This window comes from Desmodus rotundus, chromosome 13 (assembly GCF_022682495.2).
Source record: "Desmodus rotundus isolate HL8 chromosome 13, HLdesRot8A.1, whole genome shotgun sequence".
Taxonomy (NCBI): Eukaryota; Metazoa; Chordata; class Mammalia; order Chiroptera; family Phyllostomidae; genus Desmodus; species Desmodus rotundus.
The window spans coordinates 32242331-32263130 of NC_071399.1; the positions used below are offsets into that span (position 1 = coordinate 32242331).

Here is a 20800-nt window from a genome sequence, read left to right on the forward strand (position 1 = left end):
TGTCACTCTTCTCAGTTAAAATTTAGGATGTCTTTCAGCTCCCACACTGATGTTCGTGCCCCACTTGCCTCCTAAATCTTGGAAATACTTAGCTTCCAGGACTGGAGGCAGGGAGAGCTGTTTTCCTTTTTCATTTGCACTGCTGGTAGGGGGCGCGACCTGAATGAAGAAGAGCCTGAGTGGTGTTCCTAATCTTAGGACGTTTTCTTTTCTTTTTCCTTTCAGTTTGCCTTTCCTTCTTTTCCTTCCTTTTTCTGGTCTGTTCAAGATACCTTAAAACCAAGCAACCAAACAGGGTATTCCTCAATTTCCTAACAATTCGGCTTTCACATACTTTGCAAAAATAAAACCAAATGGTGCATGTCTCTTTAGTTCTTTTGAATTCCCATTCAAATTCCTCTTCTGTGTGTTTGAGGATATGGGTATACCTGTCTTTTAAGCAAAAGCATTTAGCACTTGTAATGTGCCAGGCATTATACCAGTTCATTTATTTCTAATAGCAACTCCATGAGTTTATCAGTACTATTACCTTCATACCCAAGATCATAAAACTCGTAAACTGCACTGGGATTTGAATTCCAGGGGTGTGGTCTTAGAGATGTACCGCTAACTACCGCCCTCTACAACTTCTAACACCCTCAAGCAGGACCACTTCATAACTTATGGGACCCAGTGCAAAATAAAAATGCACGGCCCCTTGTTGAAAAATTGTGAATTTCAAAATGACAAGTGCAGGGGATTAAACTAAGAATGGGGCCTTCCAGAGTGTGGGGCCCTGTGCTACTGCATAGGTGGAATCTCCAAGAGGCCAGTCCCATCTTCAAACACTCCTTTAAAATTGTAGTGTGTGTGGTTACAGTGGATATCAAGGAGAGGGATGATTATTATTTACATTTAAGACCATGTATCAGAGGTACTGTCCTGACTTTGATTCTAGTTCTGTAAGATGCTAACATTTTTGGAATAAAAGTGAATGTGTGAGAAATGTCCTTGTACTTTTTTCTATAAGCCTGAAATTATTTCTAAATGAAGTCAGAAGTTCAAAACATTTAAAGCAGGTTGAATCTGTGACCTCAATGGTGAAGAATATTCTGCCTTTCCTCATACCTAATTTTTCCAGTTATTTGTTCATTCACCATCATCGTGTAATCTTGGATGATGATAATTCACAAAAATCCTCTTTTTCCCACTCTGATAACCAGAGACTGGGGTCAGGGTAAGACGTGATAAGAGATCACTTGTGGTGATGATTTCACTCAGTGACCACATTTATGGTCATTGCTGATCCTTCTTTTTCTGGAATTGTACCACCTCATAATCGCTTTTAAGGAGATATTTGGCCTGCTATTAGTTTTTATCAAAGCTTTAAAAAAAACACAACAGAATTGGTTTTGTAAAAAATTTTCAAAATATATCTACCACTATGAATAAAGCCTAGCCCTGACAGGTGTGGCTCAGTTGATTGGGCATTGTTCCACAAAGTGAAAATCACCAGTTCAAATCCTGGTGAGGGCACATGACTGAGCTGCAGGTTTGGTCCCCTGTCAGGGAGTGTACAAGAGGCAACCAAGTGATGTTCCTCCCTCACATCAATGATGTTTCTCTCACCCTTTTTCTTCCTCCCATCCCCTCTCTCCAAAAGTAAGTAAAATCTTTAAATACACACACACACACACACAGGCCTAAAGGTAATGATACAACCAATGATTATCTCTAAATGGGCTAAAATGGATTTCATAATTTTATCCATTTATTTGTGAAAAAGTGCCACTCTTATGTAGATGGGCAATGTGAGACACAGAAATTGATTAACTTGGACACCTGCATACCGGGTATGTCATTATTTTTGTATTGTTGATTTCACTTGTTTAGTCCTCAAAAATGACAAATTAATTAGCCACTGGGTGATCAATTGACATTTCAATGTCATAACACCATATCAAACATTTATTCATCACACAGAGCTACTCACTCAAACCTCAACATGTAAGTTCTGATTTTTGTGATTAGTTTTAAATACAGTACGTGTCCACAGCAGGACCTAAAAAAAAAAAAGCCTAAAATCTTTTTACATGCACAAAACTGTGTATAAAAAATACTGTATATTCTAAATGTATCATTCTAAGTATTGGTAAGGACCATACAAGCCTAAGGTTATAAACTAAATCTAAAGAAGCAACATCTCTATACTCCTACTGTATTGTTAACCTACTTCTATAATTTTATTTTTAAAGTGATCTTAAACATAATTTCACTTCATTATTTTGTAAACAACAAGAGGCTTAGTCCACTTGGATGATGGCCATGATGAAGATGAGGAAATCAAAGACAGACTCGAACAAAGCTTAAAAGAAAACTGCATTCCCTTCTTGATGGTGTGGACATGGATTAGCAGGGACACCCCTAGAGTCTGGAGTTGCTGGGTGCCCCACAACAACCCCTCACTCGTAGACCTGGCCCACAGAAGAGACACCTGAAAGGAGAAGATGCACTGATATAAGCAAGGCTAGAGGTCTTGGATTCCCCTTTTAGCCATGATTAATTTGTAGAAGTTAATCAAATTTATACAAATTTACATTAATTTTGAAAAGTGAATGTGCCTGAAGATAATCAGCATTAAGCAGTATTTTATAATTCCCAGGACACTAGCACAGGGCCAGACAACAGATAATGTTTTTTACATCATAATTCAAATTTCACAATGATTTGTTAAATTCTTCTATCAATAAATTGCTGCACCTATCATGAACCACACGGAAAGGACCTTCCCTTGTACAGCAACTCAGAGAGTACAGCCAGTTTCTCCAGGCGCCACTTAGGCTGCACATTATTTCACTCTGCATGGTGTGCTAACTGGTGTAGTTCCCACCCAAAGGAAAGTTTAATACCTTCGAGTAAGGTGTATTCATCATCAGAACTCCTGGTTTCATATGTAAGACATAAGAGGGTCTGGACTGGACCCACACACTTTTGTAGGTAATCTCAGCATAACAGCTTTTCCCCCTAAAATAAATTGGGGGAAGGTTAAAGAAGTGGGACCTTGGCAACTACTGCTGCAGTGGAGTCCCCGCACACATCTGATCGCAATTCCATTTCGTGATCTCTAAACAAGCTTTGCCTCAACCAAAGTCTCATGCTCCTCACAATTTCACATGCGCGGAAGGTAGGGTGCACGTGTTAACACTTGTTTAAACCAAAAGTAAAGAAGAGATTTAAGAATAGTTTATGTGGCCAAATTCTATGTCTACTGACAAAATGCTAGGTCATTTATGAAGAATAATGGTGCAAGCTGCAAATTTTAATAGCTTAGTGTGCAAGCTTATTATAATGCAGTATTGTGTTTTTAAGCTTATTCTCTAAGAAATAGTATGTGTGTGTGTATATATATATATTACTTTATAATGTTTTATAGTTATACACCTAATTTTTAAAAATGACATTTAGTATTTATATAAAGAGAAACCAAAACATGAGTGGTGTTAGGCAAACTCAACAAAAAATGAAGCAAAAGGCTCCGAATATTTTTATTTGGCAATCCAAGTTAGCAGCAATACTAAAAATATTACTAACCCCCTTCTGGTAGGTAAACTCTTACCTATCACTTGTTTTTAATTATAATATTGTGAAACAAAATAACATGCAAAGTAGATTTTAACCAAAAAGCCAAAATTATAGAAATCAGTTTTAAACAAAGTTTAATTTTATACAAAAAATACATACTATTCCTTTTGTTTTGAAAAGTATATCTTTGTGCGATTACTGTGGGGCATGAAGGTAAAAGAGGGTACAGGAAGGATAAATGGTAAAACACAATTTTTTAAAATTTTCAAAAAATAAAAATAAAATTTAAATTAAAAATATTTTAACATAGACTGCAGAAAATTAATGCTGACCAGGGTCTATTTTACCAGCTATTGTTTAAATTAATGAAGTAAACTGTTTAATGAAATGAAAACTCTTTACTTCATTATTTGAAAAAAGACAAAGAAGAAGGGGAAATTGATGTAATTAAGGTAAGTATTACAGCATTCTCACATATGATTCTTTATACAATGAAAATTAGGATGATGTCTTCTGGCATATGGTAATCTTTATAACAGCGTATGGCATATAATGTACTTTAGGACACCAAGAAGTTTAATTAAACCTCAACTGTGATAAAGCTAATAACAACTATTTTTTAAAGGCTGGGATATGTGAACTACAGTAGCAGCACTTTAAAACAGAAGAATAGGAATAAAGGGAAATTATATTACATTATTAAAAAGTATTCATTAACTTCTATTGCAGATTTTATTTTTATATAAGAACAATTATAATTAATTTTTCAATTAATGCTTATATGCACAAATTGAAATTACCCTACATTAAATTTCAGAAGTAACTGAAATTAGAGGCAAAAAATACACATGAGTGCAGACACATGAGAGAATTACTTCCCTTCTGTGAAAACTGTGTGGAAGTGTTCCATCAGGTAATATATAATATTAGAGATAAAAATTGCAAACTTGAAATAAACCAAAAAGACTTAAGTAGCCTATATCTTATTTTGAGTCTAATTATTTAATATGATGTGTAAATTTAGGTTTTTAATTACTTTTTCATGTAGTGAATGCAAAATTTCTGTATTTTTTTTCTTTTTACCATTTAGAATGTTAACTGGAAAAGGAGGGGTGTATTTCATACAAAACAGAGGATGAACCTGAGACTCCCCAGAGGTCTTAGTGTCCCACAGATATGGGCACTTGTTTCATAGTAAACAGTGGAACACCATTTTTGAATAAATCATTTCTGCCCCTTTGAACCCTGTGCTTCCTCCAAGACAAGAAACAATGACTAAGTTGTTCAACATGGCATTATAGTGAAAGAGTCTTTCTAATTCTATCTTTCCTTAAATGAGCTCTATTTCTTGTAAACCACATGACACCCTTTGGCTGTGGTTGTCTGTTAAAATTTCCTGTTTGGTCTAGTTTCAGCAAACCAAAACAAATAGCTCACAGAAAAGGCTATGGTAACTACTTTTTTTTTTTCCTTTTGGTATGTCCAGTTAAGTGTTTTCTCCTTAGAGGTACATAAAATGGGAGGAAAATTGCCACAAACAAGGTGTAAGCAGGTCACAGAAGTTTCAATGCACCAAAAAAAGTGCCATCTCCATCCTGTGATATTTTAGCATCTTCACGTGGTATTGCAAGTTGAAGTTCATCTCCTTCTTCAAGCTTTGCAATGCCTGGAAAAGAATGGTTTACAAAAACTTTAAGTGGTTGTACAATGGAAAAGAGGAAAAAGGAATATCAAATAAAATGATTTTGTTTTGGAAAAAAGTGTTAATGTAGGCATTCATACTTCAAATTACACCAGTGGACTTCTAAACTGGTTACTATTCTACTAGCTTAAAAAATAATTAAAATAAATTAACAAAAGGAGTTACAGCAGAGGCAAATGTATTTATCACCTATTGCTTATAAAATGGAGAATCTAAACAGGAACGAAATGTTTAAGTACAACTGTGAAGTAAATCATGGCGCATCCCTTGATGGAACAGTAGAGTTAAAAATAGTTTTGTTTAATTTTATTGACAAGAGAAACTTTTGATACTATTAAATAAAAATACACATACATCTATACTTTTAAATGTGAATACAAAATGTGTAGATTCAAAGTAAAATACAAAACACCATTTATTAACAGAGCACATCTGTTACATAGTGTTTCTCTAGAGATATGACTATGGGATTAGGAGTCATTTGGATCACTTTTTATGGCCTCCTATGTTTTGTTTCCTTAAATGACTATATTTGTCTTAATAACCAAAAGCAACAAAATAATTAGCTTATTAAAACTAAACAATATAGTGTAAGTGCCTAAATATAATGACATATTTTGTGATTCAGGAATGTAGAACATAATTCAAGAACTACACTCAGTGTATCAGGTAATTTCTGACCCCATGAAAAATATCTATATGAAGGAAAAGAAAGAGGAGAAGCAAGGGAAGAAGAAACAAAGAAACTAATAAACAAAACAGTATCTGAATTGCCAACACTTTTGACAAACATTTTTAAAAGTAGATGCATTGTTTCATTGACATACAGTGAAAATGTACTTACATGAACACATCTATATTAACATCTATCTGATCATGGAGCCCAAAGAACCCAATTTCCTTGGGTACCAGTTAATTGGTGTTTATGTACTGAAGAGATATGATGTATCAGACACCTTTCTAGACACACACAGAAAAGTGCGACAATATTTTTTGTCACCAAGGTTCTTATCTTTTGTAATGGACCAAGATAGATAACAAACAAACAAACAAACAAACCATAGTTTATGTATTGTTAAGGGTAATGTGTACATTTTCTAGGATTGGCAAAACATTTAATGACTAAATAGTAAAAAAAAGATTGTAATTTGTTATTGACTACATTCGTCACTATCATAGAGATTGTAGACAATTTAATATTTTGACAAAGGCTATAGATCACAAAACATTAAGTAATAGTAACTCTCAAAATAAGGTGGGAGTTACCCCTCTCACCAACATGCTTTGTTTCTTATTTTTTATTTAAGAAAGTGTTAAAAGTTTTCTAACAGAGAGAGAATAATGTAAACTCCACATACTAAGTACTCAGTTTCAAAAATCATTAACCCAACGACAACCTTGTTTCATCTATAATTTGAAGCAAATTCTAGACATCATATCATTGAATGTTTCTGTATCTACACAACTTAACCACAAGAACCAACCACTTTTCAAAGTAAGTTCTCTTTAAAATTCCGACCCTGAGTTATTGGCTATTTCAATTCTTTGAGCTTATACCAATCTAACCTTTTCTACAATAAACACATTTAATTTGTTAATAAAATAATGAGTAAAATTCTGCCACGTGTAGAAAAGAGGTTCTTTGGTATTATGTTGGGATCCTCAAAAAGACCATTTTAATTTTTTTCTGCTTGTTATGGAAGAGCTTTATGCACTTACACAGTAATATGTCATTAATGGTTTTAAACAAATTCACCCAGAACAGATAAAAATTGCAAACCTAAAATTTCATACAGAATGCTTCTCATATATAATACTAAGCTATTAGCACTGAGAAATATCTTTAAGGTCAAGTTGTTTATTCTAAGAAAGGAAGGCATCTAGGAAATCTGGTTGAGAAAGTGAATGTTAGAGGAGCATATTATTAGAAAAGCTGAAAGTCTGTTGTAGGTATAAGTACTAAGGACTATAAATAAATAGCAGATTGGCATAACCTCATTTATAAATATTTTGCAGCACATAAATACTAGGGACTATTTGGTACAAGGAAGCAGTTTTTTATGAAAATTAGGAATTTCCAACATAACAAACTTCTCCATCACCCCATTAGAGCTTTTTATGGCCTCAGATCCAGAATGACAATCATCCCTATTATTATGTGCTATTTCCCTTTCTTCTGATTTGTTGTGTATTTGTTAGTAATAACCTTCAAAATACAGTGCTTCACACTGAGCAGCCAATCTCCAATCCTAGGTTTCATGCTGCCATTTCACAGTAACTGGACCTGAAGACATTGTTCAGGGTTCTAAATGGATTTGTCAAAATCACCAGAGAGGAATAAATGTGTTAAGGCAAATACTCTTTATTTTTCCTAATACCAGACTTGATTAATTTGGAATTACCCCCGAAACAAAATAAAGGCTATCTTGGCGATACAGCCAACACAGATCTGAAATGAACAAAGCCTACCCATTCTCTTTTCTCTCCATATCTTTACTGCCCTGGAGTTGAAATGCATGCGCACGCCCACACTTTCACATCCCAAAGTCACCTCTCTGGTGTCCATTATACCAGATGTTACCTGAATGAAAGTGAGAGAGAAGCCACTGGGCAACGTGACCTGACCCTCAAATCAGCCAAGGGAATTTTATCCATAGTATGTAAAGAAGAGTTTTTGGTAGCTCCCACTCTGAAATCAAACTGGTTGTTTTAAACCAAGTTCTGGAACGTAGTAGCTGTGCAGCCTAAAAGAACAAGTGTTACCGTAGCTCTGTGCCTCAGATTCCACCTCTCTTAAACAGGAGGATTAAATGAACAAGAATAAAATGCAGACATGGGTGCCTGGCACATGGTGATCATTCTTTTATTCTTCTATTATTGTTGTGGTTATTAGAGGTTAAAGAAAATAAAGCTGCCTTGGCTGGTGTTGCTCAGTGGATTGGAGTGCTGGTATGTGAACCAAAGGGTTGCAGGTTCGATTACCAGTCAGGGCACATGCCTGGGTTGTGGGCCAGATCCCCCGTAGGGGGTGTGTGAGAGGCAACTGCACATTGATGTTCCTCTCCCTCTCTTTCTCCCTCCCTTCCTCTCTCTCTAAAAATAAATAAATAAAATCTTTTAAAAAAGAAAATAAAGCCTATAATTGTTCTCAGTGTTGACTGCTATGGAGTTACTGCCCTTTCTAAATGTATATAAAAATGATAAAACTATTACTAATGATTTCATCTGCCTCAATTAAAACAGACTAGCTTGTCATTCAAGATAATGAAAACCAGACAGTATATTGAAGTATGTCTTTCTATTTATAGAGAACTATTATTTACCAGCTGAATAACAGGAATTATTGGGTAGTGTTTCAGGCATATTTTGAACACATCGGAACAAAGTCACCAGACTCAATTCATTTCCAAAGACATGGACTTTCTTCCTCTGTATTAGGTGTCCCATGGCAAAGGTGTTATCGGTGTATAAAACCTGAGAAATAAACCAAAGAACTCAGTCAGAAGTGAGCACAAAATGGGAAGCACCGGACTATGACAGCAGAATGGGGATGGAACTGACCTGACCATATATGAAAAAGTAACCGGTTTCTTTGACCAATATTTTATTTTCTTTTTCTTCTAGGGCTCTTCCTCTTTTAAAGCTGAGAAGCCACGGAATGAACGTGTAAGATCCTACAATGAAGACAACAATTTATAAGACAGGAAACTGAGAAAAGCAACTTTTCATATCCACTTAATTTCTAAACTAAGTCTGAGAGATAGAGGAGAATTTTATGTTTTAAAAAAAGGGAAATAGAAGACAAATCACATTACTCCATTGGTTTCTCCAGTGTCATTTACATATTAACTCAGGCGACCATCAGATACAGGAACTTGGCAGCAAACACGTCATATGAAATGTCTGGTTTTTCTTACATTCTTCTGTATTTCAGCAACTTTCCTAATAAAGACTGGTCTGGATGGGAAAGTGTGAGGCAAAGAATGTACAAAATGTCTCTGAATAACACACTAAGAGATATTTTTCTCTCTCAGTTTTTCTTTGGCTCCTAGAGAGGACACAGTGACTATGTTGACAGTTTAGCAAAGGTTCTCAGGAGAGAGCAAGCCCCTCTTTCCACTGAAATAACGTGTAAGAACATGCGATGATGAGTTTGCCCTGTTATTCATAACTGAGATGTTGGGTTCACAGGTGACCCTCACCAAGTATGCCACCAGAGGGTTTTCATTTAAGGAAAGTATTTCTCAGAGATCTCTTTAGGGAATAGCAAGTTAGGGTCATCAGGCTTGGCCCATTTTGGGGGGCATTCACTGTCTGTGAGAGATGTGACAGGAGAGTCTCCTGGGAGTCCTTAAGAGGGGTGTACAAGAGCACCTTTGAAAGGTCAGTTTAAGGAGAGTGAGGAAAGTTACTAAGACATAGTTTCTACTGTGAAATGGTTCAGAAACTATGATAATGATCTGTAATATTCAAGCTGAAATGGTTTCTGTTCAGTACTAGACTTGTCATCCATTATCCCTCAAACTTTACTTGGGGAGTGACAAGGGAAGGCACTGTGTTCCTGAGTAGGATGAAAGGAGTAAAGAGAAGACAGCAGCTACAGGAATGAGTTGGCAAGAGGGGACCAAATCATTGAGCCAGAACACAGTGCTTTTGGACATCAATGCCCATTAAGAGAGTAAACACTCCTTTCCTGTGAATTTATAGTATTAAGTTCACTGGTATAGATTCTCACCATTAAATAAATATTGGAGTAAATGGTGAACTGCAAAGCTAGACTGGGAAACCTGAGGAGGGGAATAAATAAATTGGTATAAAATAAGTAAGTAGAAAATTTAAAAATGGTAATATAAGGAAAGATTAATAAAATGAAACTGGTAATCTAAAATCATGCTAAAAATGTTTTTATGATTGACAATGTTGAATCATTTGTGTCCCCAAGCTTCACCTTAGTTATAACAAAAAGGGGAAGAAAATCAATGATAAGAATCAGAGTCTACAAGACAATATACCAGCAGCTCAATAAAAGAACAACGTCTGACTGAACTGAGATTAAAGGAAATTTTACCCTGAGGACTTTCTTTTTTAAATTTTTTATTATTTTAAAATTTTTATTGTTATTCAATTACAGTTGTTTCTTAAGGAGACATGTTAAGATGTGGCCATTGATAACGCTTTCACATTCAAGAATACAACTGCTCAGTGTACAGCCCACTTCAATAGGGCCCCAAGGCAAGCCCCTCATATTTGAACTTTTCCCAAATAGAATTTTCAAGGGAAGAATATAAAACAAGAACACATATTTTCTGAATATTCCTGAGGAGTTAAGAACTCGAGGTGATCAAACAAAGCAAATGACACTAAATTCAAGTTAAAATGAAACAATTCCTTAAGGCAGCCTTCCAAGTTCTGATTACCATGGACAGAGGAAGAACTGAGAGAGAGTGAGAAGGGAGAGAGGAAGGCAAGGAGGGGACGTCCCAGATCTTTAAAGGTGCTCTTGTACACCTCTCTTAAGCACTGCCAGGAACCTCTTCTGTCCTGTCTCTCACAGGGAGCGAATGACCCCAATATGGGGCGGGCCCGATGACCCCAACTGCTGCTCCCAAAGACGGTCTCTGAGAAACACTTTCCTTAAATGAAAACCTTCCAGTGGTACAGTGGATAATTAATGACAGCCTGTGAATCAAAGATATCCTAAGTTATGAATAATGGGCAAACCCATCATTGCCTGTTTTTTAATACAACATTATTTTAGTGAAAAGATTATAATAATGGAGTGTTTTTATGTTTTTCTTTTAATTTTTTTTCACTTTTTTTATTGTTGTTCAAGTACAGTTGTCTCCATTTCCCCCCCACAACTCCACCCACCTCAGCTATCCCCACTTCCCACCCTTGATGTTTAACTGAGATCATGTGCCCATAGCTCTTTTCAATGTAAAATGATGAAAGTAAAAGAAAGGATCAATTTCATGGTTATTATTGTAAAATACAAAGTGATGACTCTCAAAGATATTGCTTTAACAGTTGTATTAACACTTATTTGATACTCTGACCAAAGAGGCTTTCTTCCCCTTTCAAAACCATGCACAACTTGGATTCTAACTTCCCTGAGTTCAGGTACTGTTTATGTTTGGTTCTCTGCTATTTCCCCAGAGCCTAAAATGATGACTGGCCCACAGCAGACATGCAGCGATATCTGAATTAAAGAATTCAACTTTAAATATAAAATAATTCAAATGGTAGTATACTATGCAATTAGTCACAAGCATTCAATTTTTTTAAAAAAAGCATTTTACTACCTAGTTATGGAAACTCTGGGAAATGAAACACCCTCCATTATAGAGGTAGAATACAGTCTTGAATTGAAGTAAAAAAAATGTTTGTAAAATTGCTTGTTTATATACTGGCCAGAGATATTTATTTACTAAAATTTTTTCAACATCTTAAATTGATTTCTTATTTCTTTACACCATATTTATTCCTATCTATAAAACTATTAAGCGGATTCCGGGGAAGATGGCGGCAACATAGGTGGGAGCAGAGTCCACTTCCCCTCAAAGCCAGTGAAATACCTAGCTGATCTGAGGAGCAGAGCGAACAGCCAACAGTATTCCAGCAAATATGAAGATCAGAGACCAAAGATAGAGGACATTGAAAGATCTGACAGTAAGAAGAGTGCTTAAGGACAATAAGGTCCCCGGGACCCGCGTGGGGACAAGGGCGGCAGAAGCCCCAGCCCAGGCGCAGGGGCTGCTGCAGGATTCTTGGGAGAGGGCCAGGCTGAGCTGTGAGCAGCCAGGTGCTTGTCTGGACCAGGGGTGCTTGAATAGGAAGAATTTCTCAAAAAAAAAAAAAGAAAATAGAGGCACTCAGGGGCTAGTTAGAGAACTCTCAGCAGCAGCCACGGCCCCTGGTGCCCCTCCCCCCTTTGCCCCTGGACTGTGAACATGGGATAAGCTGCCCTGGCGCTCACCTGTAGCCTGGTTGAGCACACGCAGATTAGCGAACTGGGGGCCCACACATGAAACCTCAGGTGGGTGAGCATCTGGAGCAGAGGCTAGCTGCTCCACCCACAGGCCCAAAACAGCGGACCCAAGCGCCGCAAGACTCAGTCCCAAAGCGGCCCCGCCCGCCAGAGAGACTCAAGCCCAAAGCTGCTGGATACACCGGCTGCGCGAGACCCAAGCCAAAGCTGCTGGATTGGCTGATCAACAGCCTGGCTGCCTGCCAGGGACCACACCTACAATGCCAACCTCACACCTGCGCACAGAGCCCTGCAGGGCCTACTGGCTCTCTAGGACAAAGGCAGAACACCCAGCAGAGGGGAGCTGCAGGGCTAGAGGAAACTGCATTCCCCGGAAAGACTCAACCCAGTAGGGGGCTGAACTACCCCATAGCAGCACCCAGAGCTCCTAGCATCTAAGACAGCAAAGAGCAAGAAGGTAGAGTGTGAATTGCTCCTAATTGGTGCAACTCAAGGACAGCACAACTGGTGAACTAAAGGCAACTGGGGAGCAGAAGGACCATGAGGAACTGGACTGCAGGCTGAACAACAGCGAAGAGTGTGGCCCAGGAAGGGAGAAAAGTGAAACCAATCCTTCCAACCACCCTGTCCAGTTCCACAGACAGGAGGACCAGCAGAACTAACCTGACTGGTTTAAAGCCAGCAGAAGACTTTTTTTTCCCCCCCTTTCCTCCTTTCCCCCTGAATTCCTTCTTCCTTTTTTTTTTTTTTCATTCCTTCTTCCTCCCATCCTTTACCTTTTTTATGCCTTCTTCCTGCCTTCTTTTATTTATTCCTATGTTTTAATTTTTGTTAAAATTCCTTCTTATCTGACCTCAGATCTTTCTTTATTCCCTCTTCCTTCCTTCCTTTCCTTTTCTATTTCCTTTTTCCCTCCTTCCCTTCTTTTTTTTCCTTCCCCCCTTTCTCTTTTTCCCACAGGTGGGACAACAAAACCTGGAGTGCTGAAAAGACTAGAGTTAGACTGTGTTACACCCATAAACGTCAGCTCAAGACCAGTGAGCACAGGAGATTAAGGAGACGGCACCGCTGAATCCCATTGGCATTCTACCATAGAAGTTCATACCATAAACCCAGGGAGTCAGAATAGATCAATTTAAGAATCACAGGCTAACAAGAAGAGTCTCACAAACAATGGGAAGACAAAGAAACAATTCCCAGATGAAAGGAAAGGAGGAAGCCTCAGGAAGAATACTAACTGAAAAACAGGCAAGTCAACTATCAGATACTGAGTTCAAAGCAATGGTTATCAGGAAGCTCACTGAGCTCTCTGAGCTCAAAGAGAACTACCAGAAACTGCAGGGAAACTACAATGAACTCACTGCAAACTATATCAACATGAAAAAGGAAATAGAAACTATCAACAAGAGCCAAGAGGAAATGAAGAATACAATTTCTGAATTGAAGAACACAGTAGAAGGAAGGAAAAGCAGACTTGATGAAGCAGAAGATCAGATCAGCGAGCTGGAGGACAAAGTAGAAAAAAAAAAACCCAGAAAGAGCAAGAAAAGGAAAAAAGGCTCAGAAAGAATGAAGAGGGGTTAAGGGAAATGCAGGACAACATGAAAGGCAATAATATCCATATAATAGGGATACCAGAAGGAGAAGAGGAAGAGCAAGGGATAGAAAACCTGTTTGAAAAAGTAATGATGGAAAATTTCCCTCATTTGATGAAAGAAAAAGTCACCCAAATCCAGGAATCACAGAGACTCCCAAGCAAGAGGAACCCAAAGAGACCAACTGCAAGACACATCATAATTAAAATGGCAAATTTCCAAGACAAAGAGAGGATCTTAAAGGCAGCAAGGGAGAAAAAGGAAGTAATGTACAGGGGAGCCCCAATAGGGTTAGCAACTGACTTCTCAATGGAAACGCTCCAAGCCAGAAGAGAATGGCAAAAAATATTCCAAGTGATGAGAACCAGAGGCCTGCAACCAAGACTACTTTACCCAGCAAGGCTCTCAATCAAGATAGAAGACCAAATAAAGAGTTTCCCAGACAAAAGAAGTCTAAAAGAATACAGCTCCACCAAACCAGCTCTGCAAGAGATGCTAAAGGGACTGCTTTATGGAAAGGAAGGAAAAGAGAAAGACAGAGGAACACAGGTAGGAAATAATGGCAATGAATAACTACCTATCGATAATAACCTTAAACGTAAATGGATTAAATGCTCCAATCAAAAGACATAGAATAGCTGAATGGATAAGAAAACATGACCCACACATATGCTGCCTCCAACAGACACACCTTAGGACAAAGACCTAAACAGACTGAAAGTGAAGGGCTGGAAACAAATTTTTCAAGCAAACAGACAGGGAAAAAAAGCCGGGGTAGCAATACTCATATCAGACAAAATAGACTTCCAAAGAAGGTCCATAAAGAGAGACCCAGAAGGTCACTTCATAATACTCAAAGCAAGAATCCAGCAAGAAGACATCAACATTGTAAATATATATGCACCCAAAATAGGAGCACCCAAATACATTAAGAAAATCTTGGAGGACTTCAAGAAAGATATTGACAGCAACACAATTATAGTAGGGGACTTTAACAACCCACTATCAAAAATGGACAGGTCTTCCAAACAAAATATTATCAAGGATATTGTGTCACTTAACAATACCCTAGAGGAAATGGACTTAACTGATATATATAGAGCTTTTCATCCCAAAGAAGCAAACTACACATTCTTTTCAAGTGTACATGGAACTTTTTCAAAGATAGACCACATGATAGGACACAAAGCAAGCCTCAACAAATTCAAGAAAATTGAAATCATATCAAGCATTTTCTCTGACCACAAGGGGGTGAAACTAGAAACCAACACCAAAGGAAAAAACCGAAAACCCTCAAAATCATGTAGACTGAATAGCATGCTATTAAACAATGAGTGGGTCAAGAACGAGATTAGGGAAGAAATCAAGAAGTTTATGGAAACAAATGAAAGTGAACTCACAACAACCCAAAACCTATGGGAAACAGCAAAGGCAGTCCTGAGAGGGAAGTTCATAGACACACAGGCCTACCTTAAGAAGATAGAAACAGTTCAAATAAACAACCTAACCCTATGCCTACAAGAACTTGAGGAACAAAAACAAAGACAGCCCAGAGCAAGCAGAAGGAAGGAAATAACCAAGATCAGAGCAGAACTAAATGACATAGAGACTAAAAGCACAATTCTAAGGATCAATGAATCCAGGAGCTGGTTCTTTGAAAAGATAAACAAAATCGACAAGCCTTTAAGTAGGCTCATGAAGAAAAAAAGAGAGAGGATCCAAATAAACACAAATAGAAATGAAAGAGGAGAGATTACAACTGATACCACAGAAATACAAAGGATTGTAAGAAATTACTCCGAAGAACTGTATGCTAAGAAATTTGAAAACCTAGGTGAAATGGACACATTTCTAGAAAAATATAATCTTCCAAAACTGAATGAAGAAGAAGCAGAAAACCTGAACAGACCAATAACAGCAGAGGAAATTGAAGCAGTGATCAAAAAACTACCAACACACAAAAGCCCTGGACCAGATGGTTTCACAGGAGAATTCTACAAAGCATTTAAGGAAGAGCTAACCCCTATCCTTCACAGACTATTCGAAAAAATCCAAACTGATGGAAGACTCCCAAACTCTTTTTATGAAGCCATCATCATCCTAATCCCAAAACCAGATAAAGACACAATGATAGAAAGAAAACTTCAGGCCAATATCTCTGATGAACATAGACGCTAAAATTCTCAACAAAATATTGGCAAACCGCATCCAGCAATATATTAAAAAGATCATCCACCATGACCAAGTGGGATTCATCCCAGGTATGCAAGGATGGTACAATATTCGCATATCAATAAACATAATACATCACATCAACAACAGCAATGACAAAAATCACATGATCATATCAATAGATGCAGAAAAAGCATTTGATAAGGTACAGCACCCATTTCTGATAAAAGCACTCAGCAAAGTGGGAATAGAGGGAGCATTCCTCAACATAATAAAAGCCATATATGAGAGACCTACAGCCAACATCAGACTCAATGGACAAAAACTTAGAGTTTTCCCACTAAGATCAGGAACAAGACAAGGATGCCCTCTCTTACCACCCCTATTCAACATAGTATTGGAAATCCTAGGCACAGCAATCAGACAAGAAACAGAAATAAAAGGCATCCAAATTGGAAAGGAGCAAATGAAACTGTCACTGTTTGCAGATGACATGATAGTGTACATGGAAAATCCTATAGACTCCACCAAAAAACTACTCGACCTAATAAATGAATTTGGCAAAACAGCTGGCTACAAAGTCAATACTCAGAAATCAAGGCATTCCTGTACACCAACAATGAAACTGCAGAAACAGAAATCAGGAAAAAAATCCCATTTGATATAGCAACAAGAAAAATCAACTACCTAGGAATAAACCTAACCAATGAGGTAAAAGACCTGTACTCAGAAAACTACACAACACTGAAGAAAGAAATTAAGGAAGACACAAACCAATGGAAGCATGTACCATGTTCATGGATTGGAAGAATTAACATCATCAAAATCGCCATACTACCCAAAGCAATTTATAGATTCAATGCAATCCTTATTAGAGTACCCATGACATATTTCACAGATATAGAACAAACATTTCAGAAATTTATATGGAACCATAAACAACCCCAAATAGCTGCAGCAATTTTGAGAAAGAAGAACAAAGCAGGAGGGATCACAATACCTGATATCAAACTGTATTACAAGGCCACTGTAATCAAAACAGCCTGGTACTGGCATAAAAACAGGCACATAGACCAATGGAACAGAACAGAGAGCCCAGAAATAAACTCAAGTCTTTATGGTGACGTAATATTTGACAAAGGAGGCAGGAGCATAAAATGGAGCAAAAACAGCCTCTTCAACAGATGGTGTTGGGAGATCTGGACAGCTATGTCCAAAAAAATGAAACTCGATCACCAAGTTACGCCATACATAAAAATAAACTCAAGATGGATAAAAGACTTAAATATAAGTTGTAACACCATAAAAGTCCTAGAGGAAAACATTGGCAGGAAAATCTCAGACATTCCACGCAGCAACATCCTCACAGACATGTCCCCTAAAGAAAGGGACATAAAGGAAAGAATAAACAAATGGGACCTCATCAAAATAAAAAGCTTCTGCAAGGCTAAAGAAAAGAGCGTCAAATTACAAAGAGAACCAACAGTATGGGAAAACATATTTGCCGATGATACCTCAGACAAGGGTCTGATCTCCAAAATATATAAAGAACTCACACGATTCCACTCCAGGAAAACAAACAACCCAATTAAAAAATGGGCCAAAGACTTGAACAGACACTTCTCCAAGGAAGACATACAGAGGGCCCAGAGACATATGAAAAGATGCTCAGCATCACTAGCCATCAGAGAGATGCAAATTAAAAGCACAATGAGGCAACATCTCACACCAGTCAGAGTGGCCAACATAAAGAAATCCACAAACAAATGTTGGAGAGGATGCGGAGAAAAGGGAACCCTAGTGCACTGTTGGTGGGAATTCAGACTGGTGAGGCCACTGTGGAAAACAGTATGGAATTTCCTCAGAAAACTAAAAATGGAACTGCCCTTTGACCCAGCAATTCCGCTGCCGGGATTATACCCTAAGAACCCTGAAACACCAATCCAAAAGAACCTGTGCACCCCAATGTTCATAGGAGCACAATTTACAATAGCCAAGTACTGGAAGCAACCTAAGTGCCCATCAGCAAACGAGTGGATCCAAAAACTATGGTACATTTACACAATGGAATTCTACGCAGTAGAGAGAAAGAAGGAGCTTATACCCTTTGCAACAGCATGGATGGAACTGGAGAGCATTATGCTAAGTGAAATAAGCCAGGTGGTGAGGGACAAATACCATATGATCTCACCCTTAACTGGAACATAATCAATAGAAGAAAAAAGCAAACAAAATACAACCAGAGACATTGAGGTTGGGAACAGTCTAGCAGTGGCCAGGGGGGAGTGGGGTGGGGACAGTGGGAAGAGGGGATTGCAGGAACTATTATAAAGGACACATGGACCAAATCAGGGGGGATGGTGGGGGCGGGGGAGGGAGGTGGGTTTAGCTGGGGTGGGAGGAGGGAAGGGGAGAAACGGCATACAACTGTAATTGAATAACAATAAAAATTAAAAAACAAAACAAACCCCCCCCCAAAAAAACTATTAAGCCAGTTCTTACCAAATTCTATAGTTGTACTGTCAGAATGGGAAGAAAAACAGGTAGTTATTAAGTTTATATTTTTATTTTCTCCTGATATTTTCTTTTGGTATATCATCATATCTTGTGTTAACCAAAAAAAGAAAGTTTAGGCTGTAATAAAATATAAAAAGCTTTTGTTTAAGCAAAGGAGGAACTGTAGTCCAGGTATAAATTTAGGTAGCAACTAAATTGTTCTCCAAACAAAACAAAGAAAGGAAGAAAGGCGGGGTTTATAGAGGTCAAAACCATAAGAGTTGTTCTCCTAATAGACCCCATGTAAATGAGGGATGTTGGTCATGTCAGTTGGGTTCAGTTAGACCCATTATGTAAATGGAGGATGCAGGCTGTTGAAATGGACTGGTTCCTTTTAAGGTGAAGAATATAGATGTTCTGGTCACCATGATGAGGAGGAAGTAAGGCCAGTATATGTCCATGTAGCAATCATGGATCCAGGATGTTTGTTGTTCAACCTTGAGCTGAGTTTAGCCACAAGTCAGCAACCTAATAACAGTTCTAAGAACTGAGACACCAGGTGTGCATAGACCCTACTCCTCAGTGGCCTCCCCACTCCACTTTAAGTGACTCTCTTAGCAATGCTTAGTGCTTTTTATTTTTTCCATTATCACTTGTTGTAAATATTCTTACTAAAGAGAGTACATGTTTACTTGTTTTTATGTACTTTCTCTATTTCCTCCCATTGCACATACATGCACATACATCCATATTCACTCACACATACACACGGATTCTACTCCCTAAGGCCAAGGCTATGACTCTGCTATAGCCATAGCTATAAACCCAAATGCTAAGAATAAAGCCTAGCACATATTATGCACTCAATAAATGCATGTTGTTGAATAAATGTTAAATCCTTAAAGAAAACAAGCTAAACAGTAAATTAAAAGAATAATTATAAATGTAAGTGTAAATATAATGTTTCTACATCTTAAAATTTACTTAGATTTTTAACATGTTAGACTACTGATAAGTGTTAACAAGAATATGTGAATTAAGTGCCTATTCTGTAGAATACTTTTCTAAGCAAGCATATATCACTCCTAATAGCATATATTTAAAATTTAGAAGTAAATTACAAGAGTATTAAGGTTTATTTTTGTTAGTTAGCAGATAAAGTACAGATGTACCTTAGTATATAAATTTGAACTTCCCCTCTCCACTCAGCTTCAAACATGTAGTGTATTTAAATGTTTTTGAAAACTTAACAAAATTAGTGTGTACATTAATATGTGAAATTAAATTAAAATACTGTTAGTACTAATATGTGAAAATAATTTACATATATGAATGTATATCTAAACCTGTCTCTTAAAAAACAGATCTTTTTTATTTTGACATATATGAAAAAGTAGTGGAACTGCCCTTTGACACAGCAATTCCGCTGCCGGGATTATACCCTAAGAACCCTGAAACACCAATCCAAAAGAACCTGTGCACCCCAATGTTCATAGCAGCACAATTTACAATAGCCAAGTGCTGGAAGCAACCTAAATGCCCATCAGCAAACGAGTGGATCCAAAAACTATGTTATATTTACACAATGGAATTCTATGCAGCAGAGAGAAAGAAGGAGCTTCTACCCTTTGCAACAGCATGGATGGAACTGGAGAGCATTATGCTAAGTGAAATAAGCCAGGCGGTGAGGGACAAATACTATATGATCTCACCTTTAACTGGAACATAATAAATAGAAGAAAAAAGGAAACAAAATATAACCAGAGACATTGAAGTTAAGAACAATCTAACAATGGTCAGGGTAGAGTGGGGAGGGGACAGTGAGGAGAGGGGATTGCAGGAACTACTAAGTACTATAAAGGACACATGGACAAAATCAAGGGGGAGGGTGGAGGTGGGGGAGGGACAGGGGTTCAGCTGGGGTGGGGTGGAGGGATGGGGAGAAAAGGCACACAACTGTAATTGAATAACAATAAAAAATTAAAATTAAAAAAATTTATTATTTCAAAAAAAGTAGTAAATAAGTTTTAGGATGACACAACTTTATGTGAAACTTTGAAACTTTATTAAAGATATATTTCAATAATATTGAATAAGAAGTCTCCTGCAAATATATTTATACTTCAGTGTTACCTCCCTCAATAACTGAAAGTAAATGCTACAAAGAGCAGTTATCACACATATCATAAGTCGTAGTTGGCACATTTGGTTACTTCTCTTGATTTTCTAGTTTATTATCTTTAATATGCTGGAACCAGTTTTAAGGGAGAATATCAACATATTCCC

The 20800-nt window shown here is 37.5% G+C and overlaps 1 protein-coding gene across 1 annotated transcript in view; it reads right to left on the reverse strand.

Moving 5' to 3' along the window:
- Positions 1-3678: 3678 nt before the first annotated feature.
- The window catches only part of TNFSF13B (TNF superfamily member 13b), a 46168-nt gene continuing 29046 nt past the window's right edge, over positions 3679-20800 (reverse strand). Inside the window, exons 4-6 of the mRNA XM_024578977.3 lie at positions 8825-8937; positions 8587-8737; positions 3679-5227 (exon numbers count right to left, since the gene is read on the reverse strand). Coding sequence (XP_024434745.1) covers positions 5115-5227; positions 8587-8737; positions 8825-8937 — 377 coding nt within the window. The 3' untranslated portion in view covers positions 3679-5114. The remainder of the gene's footprint in view (positions 5228-8586; positions 8738-8824; positions 8938-20800) is intronic.